Source organism: Colletotrichum godetiae, assembly GCF_030913485.1.
Source record: "Colletotrichum godetiae strain CBS 193.32 chromosome Unknown BDP55scaffold_3, whole genome shotgun sequence".
Classification (NCBI taxonomy): domain Eukaryota; kingdom Fungi; phylum Ascomycota; class Sordariomycetes; order Glomerellales; family Glomerellaceae; genus Colletotrichum; species Colletotrichum godetiae.
Genome location: NW_026851251.1, coordinates 1,377,093 through 1,396,185, shown reverse-complemented (window position 1 = coordinate 1,396,185; position 19,093 = coordinate 1,377,093). Strand labels below are relative to the sequence as shown.

Genomic DNA, 19,093 nt, shown 5'->3' with positions numbered 1-19,093 from the left:
AGGTGTTTACTTTGCTGTGTTAACGCATTGGCTCGCTATCCAGAGACAAGTAGTAAGTACTTGAGGGCTTCGATTAGTTGTCTTCCTCTTGCTTCCGATACTCCTCAACCGAGGTCCCCGCATCGAAGTGAAAGGGATAATACTCATCCACAACCTCAATCAGCCCGTCATCCTCATTAATTGTGAGATCCAACCTTCCCTGATAGCGAAAAGTCTTTCCGCTAGCCTTGAAATGGCTAGTCAAGTTGTTCGCGTACTTTCCGGTCCCGACGAAGGAAAAGGTCACATAAAATTTGCCATCCTTCTTCAGCTCCGGCCACACGAGCTCGACATGCATCTCGAAGTTAGGGTTTGCATGCTTCCACATCCCGACGTGATCCGCTATGCCGGCGTGACCTTTGCGCTGAACACGAAAGGCGTGATCATTGTAGATGACTGATTTCGAGTGAAGGTCGATCCACTGCTGGGGAGGTCCATTGGCGTCGGATAGTGGGAAGACGCCAGCCCAGATGGCGACCAGGTGGTTGGGGCTTGGGAGGGTTTCTAGCTCTCATCAGTACCTCCATAGCTCAAGTAAGATGATGGATCGAATGACAATTAGAGGCGATGAGGGTGCGGCTGTCTTCAAACTGAAGCAAACTTACTCATCATAGCTGAAGTTTGGGTCAGAGCCTCTGTAGCGACGTTACCTGGAGAAGGGGATGGTTACAACTTATCGAGAGGGAAAGGGGGGAGAGGGAAAGGGGAGAGATAGATGGTCATTTCACCTTGCGCATGCTCATATATGTAGCGGACTGGAAGAGTAATCCAGTAGTCAACGGTAAGCACTGCGTTGGTGAAGCCGAGAGGTCTTGCCGTTGGAACTTACTGGTCAAGGAAACTGGTCTTGGCATCACAGTGCTTGAAAACGATGAGTCTACCTTAGGCATCCCTCGCCAATGAACATGCAGTGCAGATTCTCCAAAGCGTGCAAGTTACAAGGCTCGCCATACTATAGCGATCTGATGTGCCTCGGCTGGTATCCACAACGCATTTGTCGCGCCTCGCGGCCTCCGGTGAACGCTGAGCCGGGACCGATCCCGAGAGCTAGGGAACAAGCTCCAGCCTGTAGGTCATTGCCCTTTTCCTGGGATTTCGGAAGTTTCCGCCGGTGAGGAACCAAATCCCAATGATCAGTCTCCTACTTGGATCCCGGCAACAACTTGTGGTGTGATGGCGACCCGGTTCATGCAGTCAAGGCATCAAACCTTATTCTGAGAACAGAAGCACAGTGTATCCACCTGCGGTAACACAGTATTCTTGTCTTCTCAGAATACTTCAACCAAGACAGTTGAAATAGTCTGTAGTGTGATCTCAACTAAGACTGCCGAGTCACCTGAGATTTAAGTATAATCTCGCCCTGATTCTTTAATCAAAGGAGTGGCTCATCGATCTTCTGACGACACAAACGTGATTGTGGGTTTTATAGTAGGCTTTCTGTCCCATGACTCTGACAGAAGAGGTTTTGGGCTCAGGCAAGCTGATTAGCTCAATAGAATTAGCTATATGAAAGACACATCGATGAAAAAAATGACTGCAGGTGTATTCAATGAGAAATAGGAGAGACGTAGTTTTCAGTATCACAGAATAACCGAGAGTCGGATGTAAGAGATTTCATATAGTCTAGAGCCTCAGAGACTACCTGTATTAGCTAAGTCGTTTTCGTTCAAAGATGGCTACCGGCCTGCTTCTTCTCTCCCAAGGGGTAAACTTAGGTCCCCTTAACGTCGTTCCTGTCACCAGCACAGCGGCGTCTGTTTAGGTCAGCGGGCCACTTCAAGATGTGTGCGCAATGATTGAGTGGTCAAGTGAGAGTAGATACCCTGATAGAGTCGGAGTCCGGGTTGACTGAGGGGCAGGCATATTCGATTCCGGGCAGGGGCGTGAGGTCTAAGGTCAGTACCACCAATCCTTCCATTTCTCACTTTTGTCTGCTATGGTACGCAGCTCCTCATCTATCGGGTCAAGTACCAGTAATTGAAACATACATATGATTGTCGTTTACAGATCTCCCGGTCTGTAGTCAACTTTTCTTGTAAAGGGATGAAACACAAATGTCAATGACCAGGGTTGAATCAATACCTGATCGCTTCCTTTATCCAGTGCAACGAATCTATAAATTCAGCCTGTACCGAGTTATACCCTCTAACTGGCTGTATGCGACCTATTTTGTTGACAACACCCACCTAAACCAGAATGTATTCGGCCTATAGATGGTGATGCTCATATCCGCGATTCTAACGAATTTGATCCGGCCAGGCGTCACGATCTAAGAAAGGAGAACCTCAAAGAGCTTATCGAAGATAGTAAGAGACTGCTGGGCGCCGTTGATGTACCGCCTTCGTTTCAGATAAGGCGAAGTTCCTATCTACAATAATGCGGACCCGACATACCTAGCCGCAGTGCCGAGTCAAAGTCCGGAAGTCACATGCAGCATGCTCTTCCTACAACTATCTTCCACTCTTTCTTTATCCATACTCCACGGTTAATTTCCCCGTCAACTACGTGAGGTAGGAGAATGAATAGTTGTGCAAACAGAGGCCATTGTCGAAGAGGAAAGTGGGGGTGTTTTGCAACACCATGAGCAAGGGTGACTCTGCCACGGAAAGAACGCTATTCGAAACGTGCCGGCAGTACCGGCGTCATTGAGACCTCCCCAGTATCCGTCAATCGCGCAGTCGTTTGGTTGCAGAGAATGATTGGCTCAGGTCCAACATGGCCGGACCAGCCCCTTTCATTGAGCCTGTGGTTAACTGAACCGAAGAGCGACGGTCATTGGCCACTGGAGTTCTCGGGATTGAAACCGGCACATGGTGTCCGCTTGGGACCTGGCTGGCGTTCGTTTGGTAAGTTAGAGTGTTAAACATTAGTTCCATCCCTGACGAGGATCCATCTGCTCATTGCTGTCAAATAAAGTTGGCTTTGGCTTGAAGATTATTAATCCCACTTGATGGAAACACGAGGCCAATGCAGTCCCGCAACTACAATATCGACGTATCTGAGAATTGGTGGCAGACGACAAGTCAAGAATGAGTATGCATCAAGCTACGAGAGTCCAACTGACATGTAAGAATACACTAAAGAGCATTATCATTCGGCCGAAGCTCTCGTTTCCACGTGCCCACCGTCCTGTCTCTTTCGGTAACTTCTTTCCGCATCCGTTGTTGTTGTTGTTTCGATCCCCTTGTTCTTACCGACATAGAGGTGGCCTCTTCGTAGATATCAACGGAGCATATGAAGTCAATTCTTAGGGGGTATTCTTCATTGAGACGAACTCCTCTAAATTTCATCCAAATGAACATGCGAATTTCGGTCCACAACCCGAAAACGGCCGTCAACCGGTTGCATTCACGACATTAAATGGCAGGTTTCCTAGCGTCAACCGTCAATGACACAGGGACCTTGACATTGAATGACACGTCGCATCGTTCTTCTAGTCATCTCGTCCCACCGGCTCCGGTCACTTACAAGACTAGTATCCCCTGAATAGTGAAAAAAGGGGCGCTGTGGATTTACGCTCGAGAAGGACTTAAACTTTGCCGTTCCCCCGGGTTCACTCACGATTAAACGCTGCACAGCTAACGCCCACTGATTTACGACGTAACTCAATCTGGAGATCTACATCTAGATCGTCTTCTTCATTTCAAAGTCGTTGCATGGCGAGTCAAGGTGAGATCGACTAGTGCACCGAGCCGTGGAACACTGACTCAATCTGAAATTGACTTTTACCACTGCTGACTCTACCCAACGTTGATAGAAATATTCTTAGCCATCCAAGACAGGCGGCTGCGTCTGGAACCACGTCGACTACGGGTCCCGTCGAGACCGTCTTGCTTGGCACCTGTTGCCATCACCAGGGTGGAATACAAGTGCTGCAATGAGCAGCACCTTGGCAAAGACGCAGAGAAACAACGGCCCGGAGAAGACAAAGGTGAGACACGGCCGAATCAACACCGAAAATGGGGAATCAGATTGCAAAATGATGTTCGAAACCATGATCGTCGAACCCGTCCCTGAGAAAGCAGAATTACTGCCTCTCATGAAAGCAGGCTCCAAAACATTGAGGTAAGCCTAATCAGGTTTTTTTCAGAGAAGAGGCCTCCACGATGGCCGATGATTCGCGGTCTAGCCACTCTCATCGTACCAGGTGGTCTGGATGGGGATGAGAGTCGGCGCGGATGGGGCAGACGCCGTAGCCGCCCTTGTCGTGATTGCATTGTTTATGGTAAGAATGATCCGTTTCGAAGGGGGGCCTAGATCATCGACGAAAGTGACGTTGATGAGCCACGGCGATCATAACAAGGAAGGGCGAAGATCCAGTCGGGTAGGCAGAGGAGGAGGTGCCTCCAGACGTCTCGACTGATGCAGTGGTGGTGGCTGAGGGCGATTCTCATGAGCGAATCGCATTTCACGAACCGTGACAGGACCCCACTATTATCCGTTTAAAGACATTGACGGTTGACGGCCTGTCGTCTAGCCTTACGAGGATTGACGTTCAAGCGTCAGAGGAGACCAGGGGGGGTGAGAGGGGTCATGTTGGGTTACCGTGTTTATGACTTGGCGGTTTGGCGGGCAGGCTTGCGTTGTAATCGAGCTGTCATCTCGGAAACTGGAGAGCTTCAGAGGGTTATCCCAGAGACAAGCGAGTTGTCAAAACTTGCTGGATACCGATTGGCTACCCAGAAGCCACCTCGGAACTCTGCGCTTCCTGGACTTTAGAGTTCACGTTGACAGAATCGCAAGAGCCAATCGCAATCAACTTGAGAAGTCTGAGCGGAGAAGATCCAGATATAACAGCGGCTGAACCCCCCAGCAAATAAACGCGGCATGACAGCATCCCCCAGCCAGGTGTCGACAAAATTAGGGATCAGATATCGATTAATGCTTTCTACTAAGTTCAGTCAGCGCTGATGAAAGACGGTGGCATCCCGTCCCGGGGGAACGAACACAACTCTTTTCATATAGGTTCGCACTGCCTATATGTGTGCCCCTGGTTAACGCGGCTGTGCTCTTCGTGATCTCCAGGCGATCTGACGCTGTAACATGTCTTCCACAACGGCTGACTAGCGAATCGCATTCTCGCTGAAGCACACCTCTCCCTCCAGCCCCCGCTCATTTCCCCAACTGTTCGTGCCACGAGATCCTTGGCAAGAACACTCAGGAACGCTGTCTAACGCCGATGTCAAATGGCTGACAATTGAAACAGTCGGCCGGTTGTCCCTAAATTGGGGCAAGATCTGCTGAGGTTGTCAAAGTCTAACGCAATTGCCGACTAGGGGCCTTGCAAGTTGCACGCTTCTCACTTTCCCATCTCATGATTCCACCGCCGTAAGGCCGCTAACGCTCTCGTCCGTCTTGGACGGAAGACTGCGCAAACAGCACCCGGCGTTTGGGGCCGCCGACGTTGCATCCCGAATCGAGCTATACTACCGTGTTTATATGACTTGCATGAGGTGTGCATTGGTGATTTGAGAATCTGGAGAATCTTGGATCGTGAGATACATAAACGTCGTCGTCGATCCAGTTCTCGCCAAGCTCGTTTCTTCCATCTTCCAAGCTCACAACAGGATACTTTACCTTGCGATAATATCAACCAGTCACATCTGAATCCTTTCTACTTCAACAACAACAATTACAACCAACTCTTTGTCTGCAGGTATCAGGCGCCATGGATTCCTATCTCGAGGAGACATCTTACACCTTCTTCCCTAGTGTCGAGGGTAGCAGCCCGGTCTACACATTCGACTCTCAGTTCATTCCATTCCCCGCATCAGAGGGCACCGATAACTTCTTCTATCCTTATTCATTCCCGGCATACCAAACATCAATGCCTCTCATGAACGACGCTTCCCCACTCTCCTTGGATACCGACTTCGCAACCATCAACACCCCATTCACCGCATCCTCTCCCCGCTCAGACTTTTCACCCATCCCCAGTGAGCCCTTGGATTTCGCATCACCACCTAGCACCAGCAGCGGACCAGGCTCGCCACGTTCGCCTCCAAAGGAGATGCAGCCTGAGAGCTGGGGCCCGGCAGATCTCCACCAGATGGGTTATCTCGACGTAGCCGGCAACTGGCGCTGCCGCTACTCGGGCTGCTGCTCCTCGCGGGTTTTCCTGCGCGCATGCGATCTCAGGAAGCACTTCCGGGGCCATGCAAAGTACTTTTTCTGCACCGAAAAGAGATGCCAGCAAGCGGGCGTTGGCTTTGCGACCCGCAAGGACTTCCAACGACACATGGGCTCTCACAAGCCTGCTGTGAGGTGCATGCACCCCGACTGCGATCGCATCTTCAGCCGGAAGGATAATATGGTTAGTTCACCCGGTTGTTTTGGAATTTCATTGGAACACAAGCTAATTTGAAACAACAGAGAGAGCACTACAAGAAGATTCATCAGCGTTTAAGGAACAACCTCTTCCCAAGGAGGTGCCGTCAAACCAAGAAGAGGGAATCGCAGCCTGCCTCGCCAGAGTCCAGCTGCTCTACTTGCTGCATGGAATGTTAAATTCGATTGTTTTCGGCAAATTTTGTCAAAAAGCATTGGCAAATGGGGCTTGAATGCCTCTACCACTCGTTTTACGAATCATGAACCATGGGTTAAGCGTTGTGTTTCTATGGAGTGCTTGGGGAATAGCATGGGAGCTTATGGATTCATCCTGGGATGGGAGCTTTTATAATAGATAGATTAGTAGTATTTGATGCCTAATGCAGCCATTCATTACCTTCCAATTGCATTCTTAGCCTTGTGGCACTGGAGAAGAGTACAGAGCATGTGTGAACAGACTTTTTCAATAATGGGAAGTACTGGCAACACCTGTTCCCACGATAAAGTTCTGAGAAAAGACTGGTGGCACTTCATTGTGGAACTTGATCGGAAGTCGAATCCCGAAACCTCCCTTTCTCTTTTCCGCACACAACGAGGTGAAAAGGCCATTTCTAACTTTGCAACAAACTCCGCAAGCGGACTCCGCCAGCGGACATGCAGTCAACCATCGCCTTTCTGTATATCAACTCTTTCTGTCGATACCTCGGAACTGCTTTACACCCTCGTCGGTCGGCGCATCCCTCGGCTTCCGCACCGTCGATGCCAGACCTAATGCCACAGTTTGGCAAATTATCGACATATTCAGGCGCTCTTTAACCAACGCGAACTGCTGTTTTGATATTATTCGTATCTAATTGAGCTGCCTGTCCTTAGATTTGCTGTGCACATCTTCGTGCCGTACGAGGCCTGTTGAGGAGCCCCATGATTAAAGAATACTGGCTTCAAGGCCTTGTTCTCAACATCTCCAGAGCAAATCTTGGTCTCGATTATGTGCCCATACAAACTAAGTGTTCCATGAAAGGAGGGTGTGGTCTTCATGCACGGAGCCCGCGAGGTCCGCAGTACTGGAAGAGACTCCGAATCAACAAAGTCAAGATGAGGTGCCATACGGCAAATTTGTAAGCTTATCGGACGAAATTTCCGAAAGAACTCATCATTGCCATTGCGATAGATTTGAAGATACTAAAAGGCTCCCAAGTCGCGCACTCAACTTTAGTCAAGTTCATCCCGTGGGCTAAATTTCTTCAACTGGAAACAATTTATTGCCCCAATCTAAGTCATCAAAGGCTAAGCTGCAGAAGTCCAACAATCCCATTGATAATCAAAATGCTCAAGACGGATATCACCATCATTGGAGTCGGCAATCTTGGTGCCGCGATGGTCAAAGTCTGGCTGAAAGCTGGACTCACCGTTACCATGTGGAACCGAAACCCTCAACGGCCATCTCTCAACGAGCTCGTTAAGGAAGGTGCCGTTCTCGAGACAAAGATTCGAGCAGCTATTCAAAATAGCGGTGTGATTGTCTTATGCGTCTCAACCTACGACAACATCATGGAGCTCCTCCTACCCGCCCTCCCTCTGGGCGAAGTGGAACGCTCGCATTCCCTCATCAACGTTACAACAGGAACTCCCAAGGAAGCACGCGAAATGAAGTCATTCCTCAAGAAGAATGGCATTACTGCGTATTTGGACGGCGCTATCATGGTGACGCCAGCCCTGATGGGCACCGAACACTCTTCACTTTTCCTTAGCGGCGAAGACGACACTAAATTCCAGAAGATGTCTCGATATCTCGAGCCGCTGGGGCAAGTTCACTATATTTCCGAGGATTCCGGAGCAGCAAGCCTGTGGGATCTCGCTGCCCTGGCGGCCTGGTACGGAACCTTCACTGGAGGTATAGTCGCTCTGAACTTGCTCAAACGCCAAAGGCCAGACAGGGGCAGCGGGGAAGCCCCGGCAACCAAGATACCGATGGACAAGATTATCTTGCCTCTGCTTTCGACCTTTTTGTCTCACCTGTCTGAGGTCGCCCAAGCTCTGGATGATGAAGCGTGGGAAGAGAACTTTGGGAACCCGGCTTCGATGCAGATCAAGGGGCTCGAAACGATTCAGAGAGGCTTTCGCGAGGAGAACGTCAGCACTGAAGGACTCGAGCTATTTCATCGCATGCTGAATAGGTGTTTGGAGGAGGTTGGCGACAATGCTGGATTGGCTAAGATGGGAACGTACCTGCAACAGTGATGGCATTCACTTATGCTTCGTCCGTTCGGCCAATATCGTAAATCGCAAATTCGAGGGACACTGATATTGCAAGTGAAAGTACATTCTCAACAAATTATTACTAGTAATACAAATAGAAAGGCAAATATGTTGTTCTCCCCTTCATTATTTAGGCCTCCGGGCAATCGGTTCGTTCGCAATGCATCCATAGAGACCACAAGCAGCTCTTCGCCCTTTTACCAGTCTTAGTGCATTTAAACAAGTCCAATCAAGTTTGATCTTGATCAAACTTTGATGCTAGTTCCCACAACCTCCGGGAAAGCAGCATCACCAGTCCTAGTGAAGACAGACTTAACCCGCTTGTGCAACACCAAATCAGAGAAAGCCTCGACAATCCCAGCAATTACCTTTCCGATCCTGCCAAACTCCAGACTCCCAAGCTCGCTCTCCAACAAAGAGCGTGCAGCCTCGGGCAAAGTAAGGTTCAGTGAAGAGATGAGGTTGGGGAAGTCCGTAAACGCCCCATGCGTGGTGTTGTTAACCGTCAGCAGAGCCTTCTGGCCTCTCAGAGCAGCGAAGAAGACGTCCCATGTCGGATCGTCGGCAGAGTGCGCTGGCCGGCCGACCAGAGTAAAGGGACGATCGAGACCTGCATTGAGTACGGGGTCGAGGAGTTTGCCGTCCAAGTTGATGCCGCCCAGGATGCGGGAATCTTGCAACATTGCGGCGGCAGCCGTCGCACCTCCCAAGGAGTGACCAAACATAATGGTGCGTTTGAGATTGACGCCATTGATAGGATTTTTTTGAAGATGCGAGAGTACGAAAGAGACATCGTCGGCTCGAACCTGGGACTTTATCAGCTACCTTATACATCGGCAAGGGATTACTCAGGGGTACCACTAACCTGGGTGAGAGTTTCCAACTGCGTAGTATTGTCGGTGTCGAGGTTCACTGCCTGATAAACAGTTCCATCAGGGAACTCAACAAAAGAAGGATCGTAAGAATGGTCGATGGTAACGACGGCAAAACCATGGCTAGCCACCTCACGAGCCATAGCCCCGTAGAGGAGCCGCGGGTTGCCCCAGCCAGGAGAGAAAAGCACCAACGGGAAGTTGGAGCGGGCCTGCTTGCATGAACGAGGTCTCGGCTGACAGAATTCCATCTCGAATGAAGAGAAGGTTCCGTTGGGCAGGCCAACAGCGACGCCCAGCTGATCGTAGGCCTGGGCCACGAGGGGCGTCATGTATGGGACTCTTTTCAAACTCTCACAGGAGTTTTTGGCCTTGTCGACGGGTAGGAAAGTCGAAGTCATAAGCCGTCGCACATGCGTGTTGTTGACCGGGGCGTAAGGGTCGAGCCTGCTGTCGTCGGTCAGGGCTTCCACTGACATGGAAACCGCGTAAGGTCCAGTTGGGCCGTTGACGTGAATCGCCTGAGTCGCTGAGGCGAGAGCGCCTATGATCAACGCCGGGATCATGATGTCAAAGGTTGCAAGTTTGAATGGAGTAGAAATGCTTCGATAAGATGTTAATCCGGTGTGAGAGACGATAGTGCCCGACTGAGTTGAAGGAGATGAAACAGAACGAGAAAGCAGCTGTGTCTTATACTCATCCATTGTGCCTTCGTCGTACCCTTGATTACACACGAAGAACCTCTCGCGTGGTTGCTTCCCATTTCAGATAAGTGCAACTAGGCTGGTCGATGTGGATAGATAAAATAAGAGAGTAGCTGCGCCTCCCATAGCTTGAGTCGGAGCTTTGAAGATAATTTGAGGCCGTGATCCTCGTCTTCCCATTCCTTTCTGCCTAGACGTTGGCTGTTATACAATTGGCCATCCTACCCTGGTTTACTGGGGATTCTTAGCTAGCGTCGCTCAATTGCTTCCGCTTTGGGTTTGGTGACTTCGGGGTCCTGATCCACCTCTCAGACTCAGCTCCTCGACTATCTCAACATCTGACACAGCTCGCGCAAACATTTCGCAAACATACACTCCGCGGTGACTACGCTCGCCAAAAGGTAGGAAGAACCAGAGACTCTGAGCAAAACTGAAGGCACAGGACTCTCACAAGTAACCTAGTCTGACAGCGATGCATCTTGGACCTTTCGACCGTCGCACGAGACGCTCTCGCTGCGCGCCGTGCGCTGCAAGCCACTCGAAGGTACGGCAAACCACCCTTGTCTTTACTATTACTACGAGCAATTGGCTTTCTTCGAATTATGGCCTCTTAGTCCTAACTGATCCAAGTGTTCCGGCTCAAATCCATGCACCCAATGCCAGAAACGCTGCATTGAATGTGTATTTCCGGCGGCGTCGGCTCCGAGCAACGGAGCTGCAATCCGGTTGGCCAAGGGGAAGTTCTTCACAGCCAAGTCCTTCACAAAGCCTATCACACAACGTCCTGTTCCGCCTCCCTCGGACAACACCGCTACTTATCTCTTTTACTTTGATGTGTTCATTCGCAAGAACAGCTTCACCGGTCGAGGGCCATCCTTTCTTTCAGATGTCCAACAATTAGTCAAGACTTCTGGCCAAACAATGCGAGCCCCATTCAACCATTTGTTGGACGCAATGTTGGCCTTAGGTGCTATGCAAGCAAATATGCTTGGCGCATTGAACTGCGAAAATAGCTTGCGTTTCGCGCTTGAACATTATTTGCGATCCATCACCTCTCTACGACGAGCTGTAATGGACCATGCCTTGACACGGAAAGACAGCATTCTCTGGTCAACCTTTTTCTTAGGGTTGTTCGAGGTTCGTAAAGTTCAACACTCCTGACCGAATACCCTTGTACCCTTGGCTTGTTGTCTTGCGATCAATAAAAACTGGAGCTGACATTGACACCAGCTGCTACAAGACACCTCTGGGCAGAGGTGGCTACAGCACATGGTGTTCGGCACATCTCAGGCACTCATTGCCAGCGGGCCGTCAGCATGTACTTCGGGACCAACGCGAAATTTCTTCATACAGGCTCGAACCTTTGAAGTCTGTAGGAGTATAATATTCAACCAGTCTAGCTTTCTGGCAGCGCCCGAGTGGATGGAGCTGACAGGCAATTTATCGGAAGAAGCAAACACGGAACGTCGTGTTTCTCTAGATGATCTCCTGAACCTGATTGTGTTATGCTCTAGACTCAGGGCACGGTATGTTCTACCACATCACGTATCATGGTTAGACGTGCGTTGAAGAGAGAATGCTGATCTACTACTTCGCTGCTTCAGTACTGGCCAGTTCATAAGAACTTACACCAGCTTATCTGGAGTTGAGGTCCTATCTATCGATGCGCTAGAGTTAGCCACAGAGGGCTTTTATCTCCGCGATGCGCTTGAGAGGTGGAGGAACGATGCATCATTTCCATCTGTCCAACACGATGAAATGCTTCTCGCTACGAGCTACTACTCGGCAACAAGCATTTATCTCTCTGGAAACTATGACTACGACATACGTCACTGGCAAGCGATGACCGTTGCAGTACCAGTGTTACGCCGAGATGAGATATCGAAGCATGTTGAAGACATCTTGCAGACAACCAGGGAAGCTTTTCGGTCCTCTACTCTATCGCCGCTCCTACACCTTTTTCCACTCAGAGTAGCAGGGGCAAGGTCCCGAGAAAATTCTCAACGGCAGGCTGTGACTGAGTGTCTACTCGAAGTCAAGAAGCAATTTGCCGTTGCAGATGCGATGCTGGTCGAACTCGACGAATTGTGGTCTTTAACTCCCATTGAACTCGTCGATCTGCCACTTATAGACAATTGAGTAAAATCGATACTCATCTTGATATACAGGGCTAGGATTACGGTCGGTTACTGTTTTAATGGTGATTTACTCAGGTTTCTTATAGTTCGGCGAGACCTCCGCCATTTCTCTCTGGTGCTCCCCCTTTTCAATCATATCTTTGATGACTTCGTCAGCAACCTTCATGGCCTGGACACCCGCTGGTGCGCCACAGTAAACCGTTGCTTGAAGAATCGCCTCGCGGATCTCAAGTTCTGTCAGCCCGTTCCTAATCGCGCCTCGGATGTGAATTCCGAACTCAGCCCAGCTCTTCAAAGCAATGAGCATGCCGATATCTGGTGCCAACGTCAGTCCAAAGTACCTACGCCAGGGAGCTTTGCGGCTGCGCTCGAATCGACTTACTCAAGAGGCTTCGCTGCTTGCGCTCCAAGCCAGGACGCGACCAAATGTTTCCCCAGGCCCACCTACAATGATTGTAATTTGATTAGAACCACCTCGAAGTCCTCGGATTTTGCTCCTCTCACTCAGTAATTAATTCCTGCTGAGCATAAGCGAATTCGCTTGAGCCATTGCGCATAGCGGTCTCGACGTAAGTCTCCCCTACGACTTCGCGTCGATTCTTCAGGCCAGCTCCAAACAGCTCAGCGCGTAGTTGCTTGCTGTTCTCGGATGCCATTTTTGCTTTTCGGCTGGAAAAAATTGTTGATCAAGAGTAGGTGTCCAAGCAGCAGCAGTGCAACAAGCATAGAATGGAAACGTGACTGTAGTGAGTAATATGTCTTCGTTTCACAAGGAACAACTCGCCATCCGTATTCGGCAGAGCCACGGAACCAATTGAGGGGTCACATCCGAGCTTAAGTCAATCAAGATGCCAGATGGCGCCGAATCGATCCTCAACCGGGGAATGAACGCGCACCCCGCACTACTCCGATAATCCGCATCAAATGTAAGGACTATTCCGCATTATCCCGTCTCGTGCAATTCCTATGCACCATGGCTACCGTGTAAATATGTCTACCATTCTTGGCTTGCTTCAATTATCAGAAAATCTAATCAAATAAACTCCAGTAGATCTTTCTTGGGTCTTTGCGCCAGCTTCCACTTCCCCTTATGTTCTAGTGCATCTTGTCCGCGACTTTCCTCGTGAATCCCGGAACAATGCGCTCTATTCTGTGCACGCTGTTTCTCGGCATCATTGACTGGATTGTCAGGCTCGGGATACTTCCTGATGTGCTCAACCGCCCAGATCAGCTCGTCTGAAAGTACAGGCGGCGTCCGCCCCTTGCCCCTGAGCGTCGGAAGACCAGCGACGCGGAACAGCCAGTTGAGCCACTCAAAAGTTTCACCAGTTTCCCAGGCAATGTCATGGAATTTTCTTCCCTCCTTCTTGACAAGCTCTTCTCTCTCCCTCTCCCAGCGCTTCTGTTCCTCAACAGGTGGCAATGCAACAGACTCTCTTCCAGAAAACACTCTTGCCAGTGCGATGGCCTGGTACTCGAAACTCCTAAACGTCAAGACTCTCGGCATACCAACGATACCCAATGTCTGGAAGTCCTGGAAGAAGGTGTGCCAAAATGTCTTGATCAGCTTTCCGTTCTTGTAGTCGTACAAAGCCCGTCCGCCGTTGGCTTCCGAATTCCAGAATGGGTACGATGGTTTGTAGCCCGTGCAGTAAATGATGTGATCGATATCATCGAGATATGAGTCGTCTTCAAAAATGACTCGTCCGTCGATACGAAATTCCTTGATGATAGGCTTCCAGGCGATACCATTCGGCGGCTCTTCGCCATCCCAGCGGGACTTGGACCGCCGGGACTGATAAACCGGGGTACGAACTGTCTGTACCAACTCCTCCGCCACGTCATGGCCAGATGCGGAGTTGCCAATGGTGATGATCTTCTTCCCGGTGTAGGGCTGGGGACTGCGATAGGTTTTGGAATGTACGACTCGGCCAGGAAACTTCTCGATGTATTCGTCCAGGCCCTTGACGTGAGGCACCTACGAGCAAATCAGCTTCGTAGCTCAAATAGTAAAAGTGACATTCCATGAATTTCAGTACTTACGTATGGTACTGAGTAATGGCCGTTGGCGAAGACGACGGCATCGAATACCTCCTGCCACCAAATATCGACGTTGCGAGCGGCATCGAACTTGCGCAGAATCAACCTCCACTGCTCTGGTCTATCCTTGGCGGGAATCCTTGTCACGTCTTCGACTGTCGTACTTAGCACCAGAATAGAGTCAGTCTTGTGCAAAGAGAAATAATTCTCAATGTATTGTCGTGGAATCCAGTGCGGCGCAAAGGGCCCATAGGCGAACCTAGAATCCGAGAATGACATTGCAATGTCCGGGACATTGGTTCTTTGGGGTATCGTCAGAAGGTTTCCTCCGGAATTATTAATAAATCTGGTCACCGCATGCTTACGTTAAAGAATGGTAAATGGGAGTCTGTGAGTAGCGTTCTTGCTGGCTGTGAGGCTTGACCTGAGGAAGCTCGCCCGGAATCTCCAATGCGGGATCAATATCGGGCGGGAGAAGTCCGGGCTGGAGCGGAGGCAGCTCAGACGGGCTCGAGTCATATATCCTGGGTAACGAAGTCAGTCATGTAACATTGTAAACCGAAATGATTCCCTAGCATTACCATGTTCCTCCAGCAGACTCTCTTCTTTCGAACACCCGGATCTTTTCGAAGTAATCTTCGGCCTTGAAAGCTGCAGCAGTTACAGCACCTGAGCGATATTAGAACTGTGTCGGTCACTAGAAGCTACCACCGATTCGTGGTGCAAGTAAACATTCTCTCGGTGGCTTGCATTGATACATCCCGAGCGTATGGGTGGCCTGGGAGGTATTTACCTGCAGCGCCCGCGCCAATGATGGCAACAGACTTGATTTTCCGTTCACCGCCCATGATATCAGTGCGTCCCGGAATTTAGGCCAACTAAATCCAAGAAATGGCTAGATCCGATGATACATCAGACAAAGCAGACAACCAGTTTATCAGTGTACAAAAGTATTTAAGACACGACAAGAATCCAGAGCCGAAAGAACGTCGCGATCGAGTCAGTTCATGTTCATTTGTCATCTATCACACGTTGAGAGGGGTTCTGGACGGAAACTGGGTTGATCGGATGTATTCGCCATCTGTCGCCATCCTCAGAAGCGATTTCACCATCGTTGCGTCACGTGAAGAATCGGAGGCCATCTTCGGCACCGCATAAAACATGATAACAACACATATAAGCTCTAAAGTTTGTATATCAAGACTAACTCAAGTGCGCCCAGAGTTGCACTGTTGTTGAGTTTATGCAGAGCGATTCTTTAAGCTGTCGTAAAAACCGAGACCGAGATAGCCGTCGCTGCACTGCGCCCCGGCCCGGGTGCCGCATTGTTGATTGATTGAGTGCCCGTCTCGCCGAACAAAAAATGGATCCTCCGGGACGAGCTACCGGTCGGCACGAGGAGATAGGTCGAGCTTGGATAGGCTGAATGTTGCCAAGATAGGTCCATGGGGATTTCTGTGACTTTCTGATCCTTCAATCCTTGCTTTGTAATTCCTTCACGACACCAACAGGCATAACATGAAGGATTGATACCCGAGTATGATCGACCAGGTACCTTTTTCAGGGCTATTGATCATGTACAGAAGTCTGGTGCTTCTCAGTCCTTATACAGATGGAAGCAAAAGCGCAAAGATCTCATGTCGAGGCTGCGAGTGCAATAGAAAAAGATCTATCGTAACAGCTTTCTTATTGCACATTTTGTAACTTCATTCAAAGTCATTGACTAATGCCTCACATTTCGACTTGGGTTCTTGACTACTCATGTCAATATGAAATCGATCAACGCCAAGAGTATGACGTACCCGCAGGGCTGCGGTCGCGGTTGTGTTCAAATTACCTGATTGATTTCGCTTGCTTCTATTAAATTAGCAAACGTGAATGGGGAGTCTCCTTGTTCTGAAGTAACTGAAGCTGCTTCTCATTTCAGCGCGCAACTTCTGGACTTGTATGCATATGCCCACCTTTACCTTATTACTGGGCAAATCTGCACTACCAGTTGTTAGCATGAGTAAGTATCAAGACTTTCGATCCTTATTACATCCTGCCTGACTTCTGAACGCCCGAAGTCTCTCTTAGGCCCAGGTGCCCAAACCTCTGGGTAATGATATCCCGAGGTAGCCTAAGGAGGCGGCTTGCCTCTCTTCAAGGCACAGCCAGCGGTCTGGTTGTAGCGACACGAACTCCTGTTTGAGAACCCCACGCACACTGTCGCTTTCCGCAGCAAAGCCACCGGCTTTCTTGCTCTATCCGTCGAAATGACCCCAAAAAAGCCTCTCATGGATGCGAAATTCTGCCTCGTTGGTCCTGAATCGGGAGCTCCCGATGCAAGCGCAAGGATGCTCAGACAGGACCTAAGAGGGGCGCAGCATTGGGGACCAACAAGGGCGCTTACAGCTCGATGCTGCAAGTGAAAAAGACCATCCCGAAATTGTTATCAGAAAACGTTCCATCCAATCTCCCGTTGGTACTTAAACCTTTAAAAGGCTAGAAATACAATGGTGTGGGCTCGTACAGCATTTTCTTACAGAGCCTGGACATACTAAACTATCTGAAAACTGATCAATTGCTTCGGATGTTGTCTGGTCACCGCATAAAGCTTCTCAACGTATCAGTCGGCTTAATTCCTCAACGATGCAAGACTCTACACCTCTCAAGGTCTCGAAGTATAGGGCCAGGCCCAGGCCCGTGAAGGCAGCGCAGCCGAGCACAGCATCTTCCCCTCTTGCGCCGGCCATGACCGGGTTAACACCTGATCAGCTGCTTCGACGAGCCTCATTCAATTTTATCTCTGGAGATCAATCTGCAGGGCCTAGCTGGTCTCCAGCTTCGAATATGCGCGATGAATCTGAGGTGGACACCCCGTCAAAGAAAAGCGGCCCCAGAAATAGGTCGACATCTGCAATGTCGTTGAAATCGGCAAAATCTCCCCAGCCCGAGAGATCCGACAGCCTTGAACATACCCTTGGCGACCTTGACGATATTACTCAGGCTAGGCCGCCTTTTCACATTTCTCACACCCTTCCAAATCTACTCTCTGAAACCGGAAGACAGGATCCACGGCCTACTATACGGGATCGGAGTGTAAGCGAACCACCTTCAACGCAAGCGAAGAAATTCAACGGGCCCCAAATCGATCGCAAACTTGAGTTCATGATCAAGGCCGGCCCCAAGACAAAATCTTCGGGCTCCCTTTATGTTTATGTCACCAAGACGCACGAATGCAGCCGACACCTACTCAAAATCGGTGTCACCAAATACCTCCCAGAAAAGCGTGGTAAAGACATTCAATACCAGTGCAAACACCAAGAGTTCTTTGAACATGATGAAGCGACGACAACGGAATTCTCCTGGAATACTTTTGCTGAGAAGTTGGTCCACGCCGAGTTGGCCAACTTTCGTCGAGTATGGACCTGCAGCTGCGGAACGAAGCACAGGGAATACTTTGACGTGAGCGATGAAATTGCCTTGGAGGTTTGGAGCAGATGGAGAGACTTTTGTATACAGGAGCCGTGGGACTCTCAAGGCAGACTGTTGCCAATGTGGGAACACAGACTGCGGCATAGAGTTCGGTTCAACGATGCTAAACGAGATTTCGACCATGGCGAGCTCGCCAGGCACTGGCGAACATGTGTATTGCCGAGTTCACTAGAACTTTGTGTCAACGACACCCGGGTTCTCTGGAATCATATCTACCCCAGTCGTTGGCTTTTGGCTGCTGTAGCAGAGGCACTCACAATGGTTTTCATCTGGCCGACTTCCTTCTGGACATCAATGTGGTGGAAGGTGGTTCTCATCCTGGCTGTGTTGGAGCTTTTTTCCCTTGATGGCATGTACATGAAGGAGTCTGTTTCCAGGCTTCTGAGCGGAAGTCTCCAACGCCTCAAGCTGTGGCAGTCATCGGGCTCGTCAGATCATCGACTAAACCCAGATGCCAAAGAGCTCTTGCCAGTCGTCTCTTCTGAACAGCATGCTCAAAATGAACTTCGAGAAGATCCCGATGCGGAGATGATGGAGGACGTTCCCAATCCCGAGGACGACGATATGGTCAACGAAGAAGGGATTGAGTTTGACTCTGACAGAAGCAGTGATGATGAGGATGAAAACATGGAAGAGGATACCTCTCCTGGTGAAAGTCCCCAGATAACCTCTACTAAGTCAACACCGAGCGGAGCCAAACCAAGACGGGTGGGATGAGACAAAGACTTCTTTCCGGCCAATGGAAATAGGGTGCGAAATGCCATAGTAATTGACTGACGGATTCCCAGTACCTTGAATTCAAAGAATATTCCAACTAATCTAAGTTGGCGTTCCGTTGAGTTATTGACTAATACTGATTCTTGAACGAACTGATAGTGTGAGCAAATTTGGGTGTCTTGACTCGACTTGCTGCCGGACATTCCGATCATATGAGGTGATAGAGCACGATGCCGATACAAACGGCTATTGCAAGGGGCAAGAACTTTGAGTCTTATAATCAGATGAAACAAAAAGTTCTTCAACCATGTCACGATACGCCCTCAAGGCAATGGCATTCTTGGACACGAAGCTTTTTCCCAAATGTAATCAGAGGAAACTAGTCTGCCTCTGAGTTCATATTAATCATCGAGTGCTGGATTAACCCCGCCAAGTCGGCTAGCAAGCGTCTCGCTTATTGTTTTTGTACCTCTCTACTTCTTTTTTCCCAAAAGGGTAAAAGCCTGGCAGAGCAATTACG

At 49.7% G+C, this 19,093-nt stretch overlaps 8 protein-coding genes across 8 annotated transcripts; 4 read left to right on the top strand and 4 right to left on the bottom strand.

Annotated features, from left to right (window-relative positions):
• Positions 1–4: 4 nt before the first annotated feature.
• On the bottom strand, positions 5–1,033 carry BDP55DRAFT_645714 (uncharacterized protein). Its single transcript, XM_060573662.1, has 2 exons — positions 645–1,033; positions 5–543 (listed from the first exon to the last, which is right to left on the bottom strand). The coding sequence occupies exons 1-2, from the start codon at positions 649–651 to the stop codon at positions 74–76; spliced, it is 477 nt and encodes a 158-aa protein (XP_060435799.1). The 5' UTR covers positions 652–1,033; the 3' UTR covers positions 5–73.
• Positions 1,034–5,707: 4,674 nt separating this feature from the next.
• On the top strand, positions 5,708–6,546 carry BDP55DRAFT_723647 (uncharacterized protein; the record flags this gene model as incomplete). Its single annotated transcript, XM_060578777.1, has 2 exons — positions 5,708–6,352; positions 6,412–6,546. 2 exons carry the CDS (start codon positions 5,708–5,710, stop codon positions 6,544–6,546), a joined length of 780 nt encoding a protein of 259 aa, XP_060435798.1.
• Positions 6,547–7,692: 1,146 nt separating this feature from the next.
• BDP55DRAFT_626700 (uncharacterized protein) lies at positions 7,693–8,607 on the top strand (the record flags this gene model as incomplete). The annotated part of the gene is made up of 1 exon (XM_060571659.1): positions 7,693–8,607. The coding sequence occupies one exon, from the start codon at positions 7,693–7,695 to the stop codon at positions 8,605–8,607; it is 915 nt and encodes a 304-aa protein (XP_060435797.1).
• A 263-nt stretch (positions 8,608–8,870) lies between these two features.
• On the bottom strand, positions 8,871–10,063 carry BDP55DRAFT_540602 (PAF acetylhydrolase; the record flags this gene model as incomplete). Its single annotated transcript, XM_060568137.1, has 2 exons — positions 8,871–9,431; positions 9,491–10,063. 2 exons carry the CDS (start codon positions 10,061–10,063, stop codon positions 8,871–8,873), a joined length of 1,134 nt encoding a protein of 377 aa, XP_060435796.1.
• A 468-nt stretch (positions 10,064–10,531) lies between these two features.
• On the top strand, positions 10,532–12,373 carry BDP55DRAFT_214581 (uncharacterized protein). Its single transcript, XM_060566021.1, has 4 exons — positions 10,532–10,745; positions 10,832–11,338; positions 11,432–11,727; positions 11,806–12,373. Exons 1-4 carry the CDS (start codon positions 10,674–10,676, stop codon positions 12,338–12,340), a joined length of 1,410 nt encoding a protein of 469 aa, XP_060435795.1. The 5' UTR covers positions 10,532–10,673; the 3' UTR covers positions 12,341–12,373.
• Positions 12,374–13,218, bottom strand: BDP55DRAFT_214588 (carboxymuconolactone decarboxylase). Its single transcript, XM_060566022.1, has 3 exons — positions 12,844–13,218; positions 12,722–12,783; positions 12,374–12,654 (listed from the first exon to the last, which is right to left on the bottom strand). The coding sequence occupies exons 1-3, from the start codon at positions 12,993–12,995 to the stop codon at positions 12,407–12,409; spliced, it is 462 nt and encodes a 153-aa protein (XP_060435794.1). The 5' UTR covers positions 12,996–13,218; the 3' UTR covers positions 12,374–12,406.
• A 118-nt stretch (positions 13,219–13,336) lies between these two features.
• On the bottom strand, positions 13,337–15,309 carry BDP55DRAFT_645708 (uncharacterized protein). Its single transcript, XM_060573661.1, has 5 exons — positions 15,173–15,309; positions 14,961–15,048; positions 14,745–14,903; positions 14,383–14,680; positions 13,337–14,317 (listed from the first exon to the last, which is right to left on the bottom strand). The coding sequence occupies exons 1-5, from the start codon at positions 15,225–15,227 to the stop codon at positions 13,373–13,375; spliced, it is 1,545 nt and encodes a 514-aa protein (XP_060435793.1). The 5' UTR covers positions 15,228–15,309; the 3' UTR covers positions 13,337–13,372.
• A 1,606-nt stretch (positions 15,310–16,915) lies between these two features.
• On the top strand, positions 16,916–18,645 carry BDP55DRAFT_645705 (uncharacterized protein). The gene has a single exon (XM_060573660.1). The coding sequence runs from the start codon at positions 17,011–17,013 to the stop codon at positions 18,571–18,573; it is 1,563 nt and encodes a 520-aa protein (XP_060435792.1). The 5' UTR covers positions 16,916–17,010; the 3' UTR covers positions 18,574–18,645.
• Positions 18,646–19,093: the final 448 nt, after the last annotated feature.

Excerpts from the sequence above, each read along its gene's own strand:
- BDP55DRAFT_214581 (XM_060566021.1), top strand. The coding sequence starts at position 10,674 with ATGCATCTTGGACCTTTCGACCGTCGCACGAGACGCTCTCGCTGCGCG. Across the intron at positions 10,746-10,831 it reads GCGCTGCAAGCCACTCGAAG|TGTTCCGGCTCAAATCCATG; the intron begins GTACGGCAAACC and ends AACTGATCCAAG. Across the intron at positions 11,728-11,805 it reads TGCTCTAGACTCAGGGCACG|TACTGGCCAGTTCATAAGAA; the intron begins GTATGTTCTACC and ends TCGCTGCTTCAG.
- BDP55DRAFT_214588 (XM_060566022.1), bottom strand. The coding sequence starts at position 12,995 with ATGGCATCCGAGAACAGCAAGCAACTACGCGCTGAGCTGTTTGGAGCT. Across the intron at positions 12,784-12,843 it reads CAGCAGGAATTAATTACTGA|GTGGGCCTGGGGAAACATTT; the intron begins GTGAGAGGAGCA and ends CAATCATTGTAG. Across the intron at positions 12,655-12,721 it reads CAAGCAGCGAAGCCTCTTGA|ATATCGGCATGCTCATTGCT; the intron begins GTAAGTCGATTC and ends CGTTGGCACCAG.
- BDP55DRAFT_645708 (XM_060573661.1), bottom strand. The coding sequence starts at position 15,227 with ATGGGCGGTGAACGGAAAATCAAGTCTGTTGCCATCATTGGCGCGGGC. Across the intron at positions 14,904-14,960 it reads GAGTCTGCTGGAGGAACATG|GATATATGACTCGAGCCCGT; the intron begins GTAATGCTAGGG and ends TTCGTTACCCAG. Across the intron at positions 14,318-14,382 it reads GCCATTACTCAGTACCATAC|GTGCCTCACGTCAAGGGCCT; the intron begins GTAAGTACTGAA and ends ATTTGCTCGTAG.
- BDP55DRAFT_645705 (XM_060573660.1), top strand. The coding sequence starts at position 17,011 with ATGCAAGACTCTACACCTCTCAAGGTCTCGAAGTATAGGGCCAGGCCC.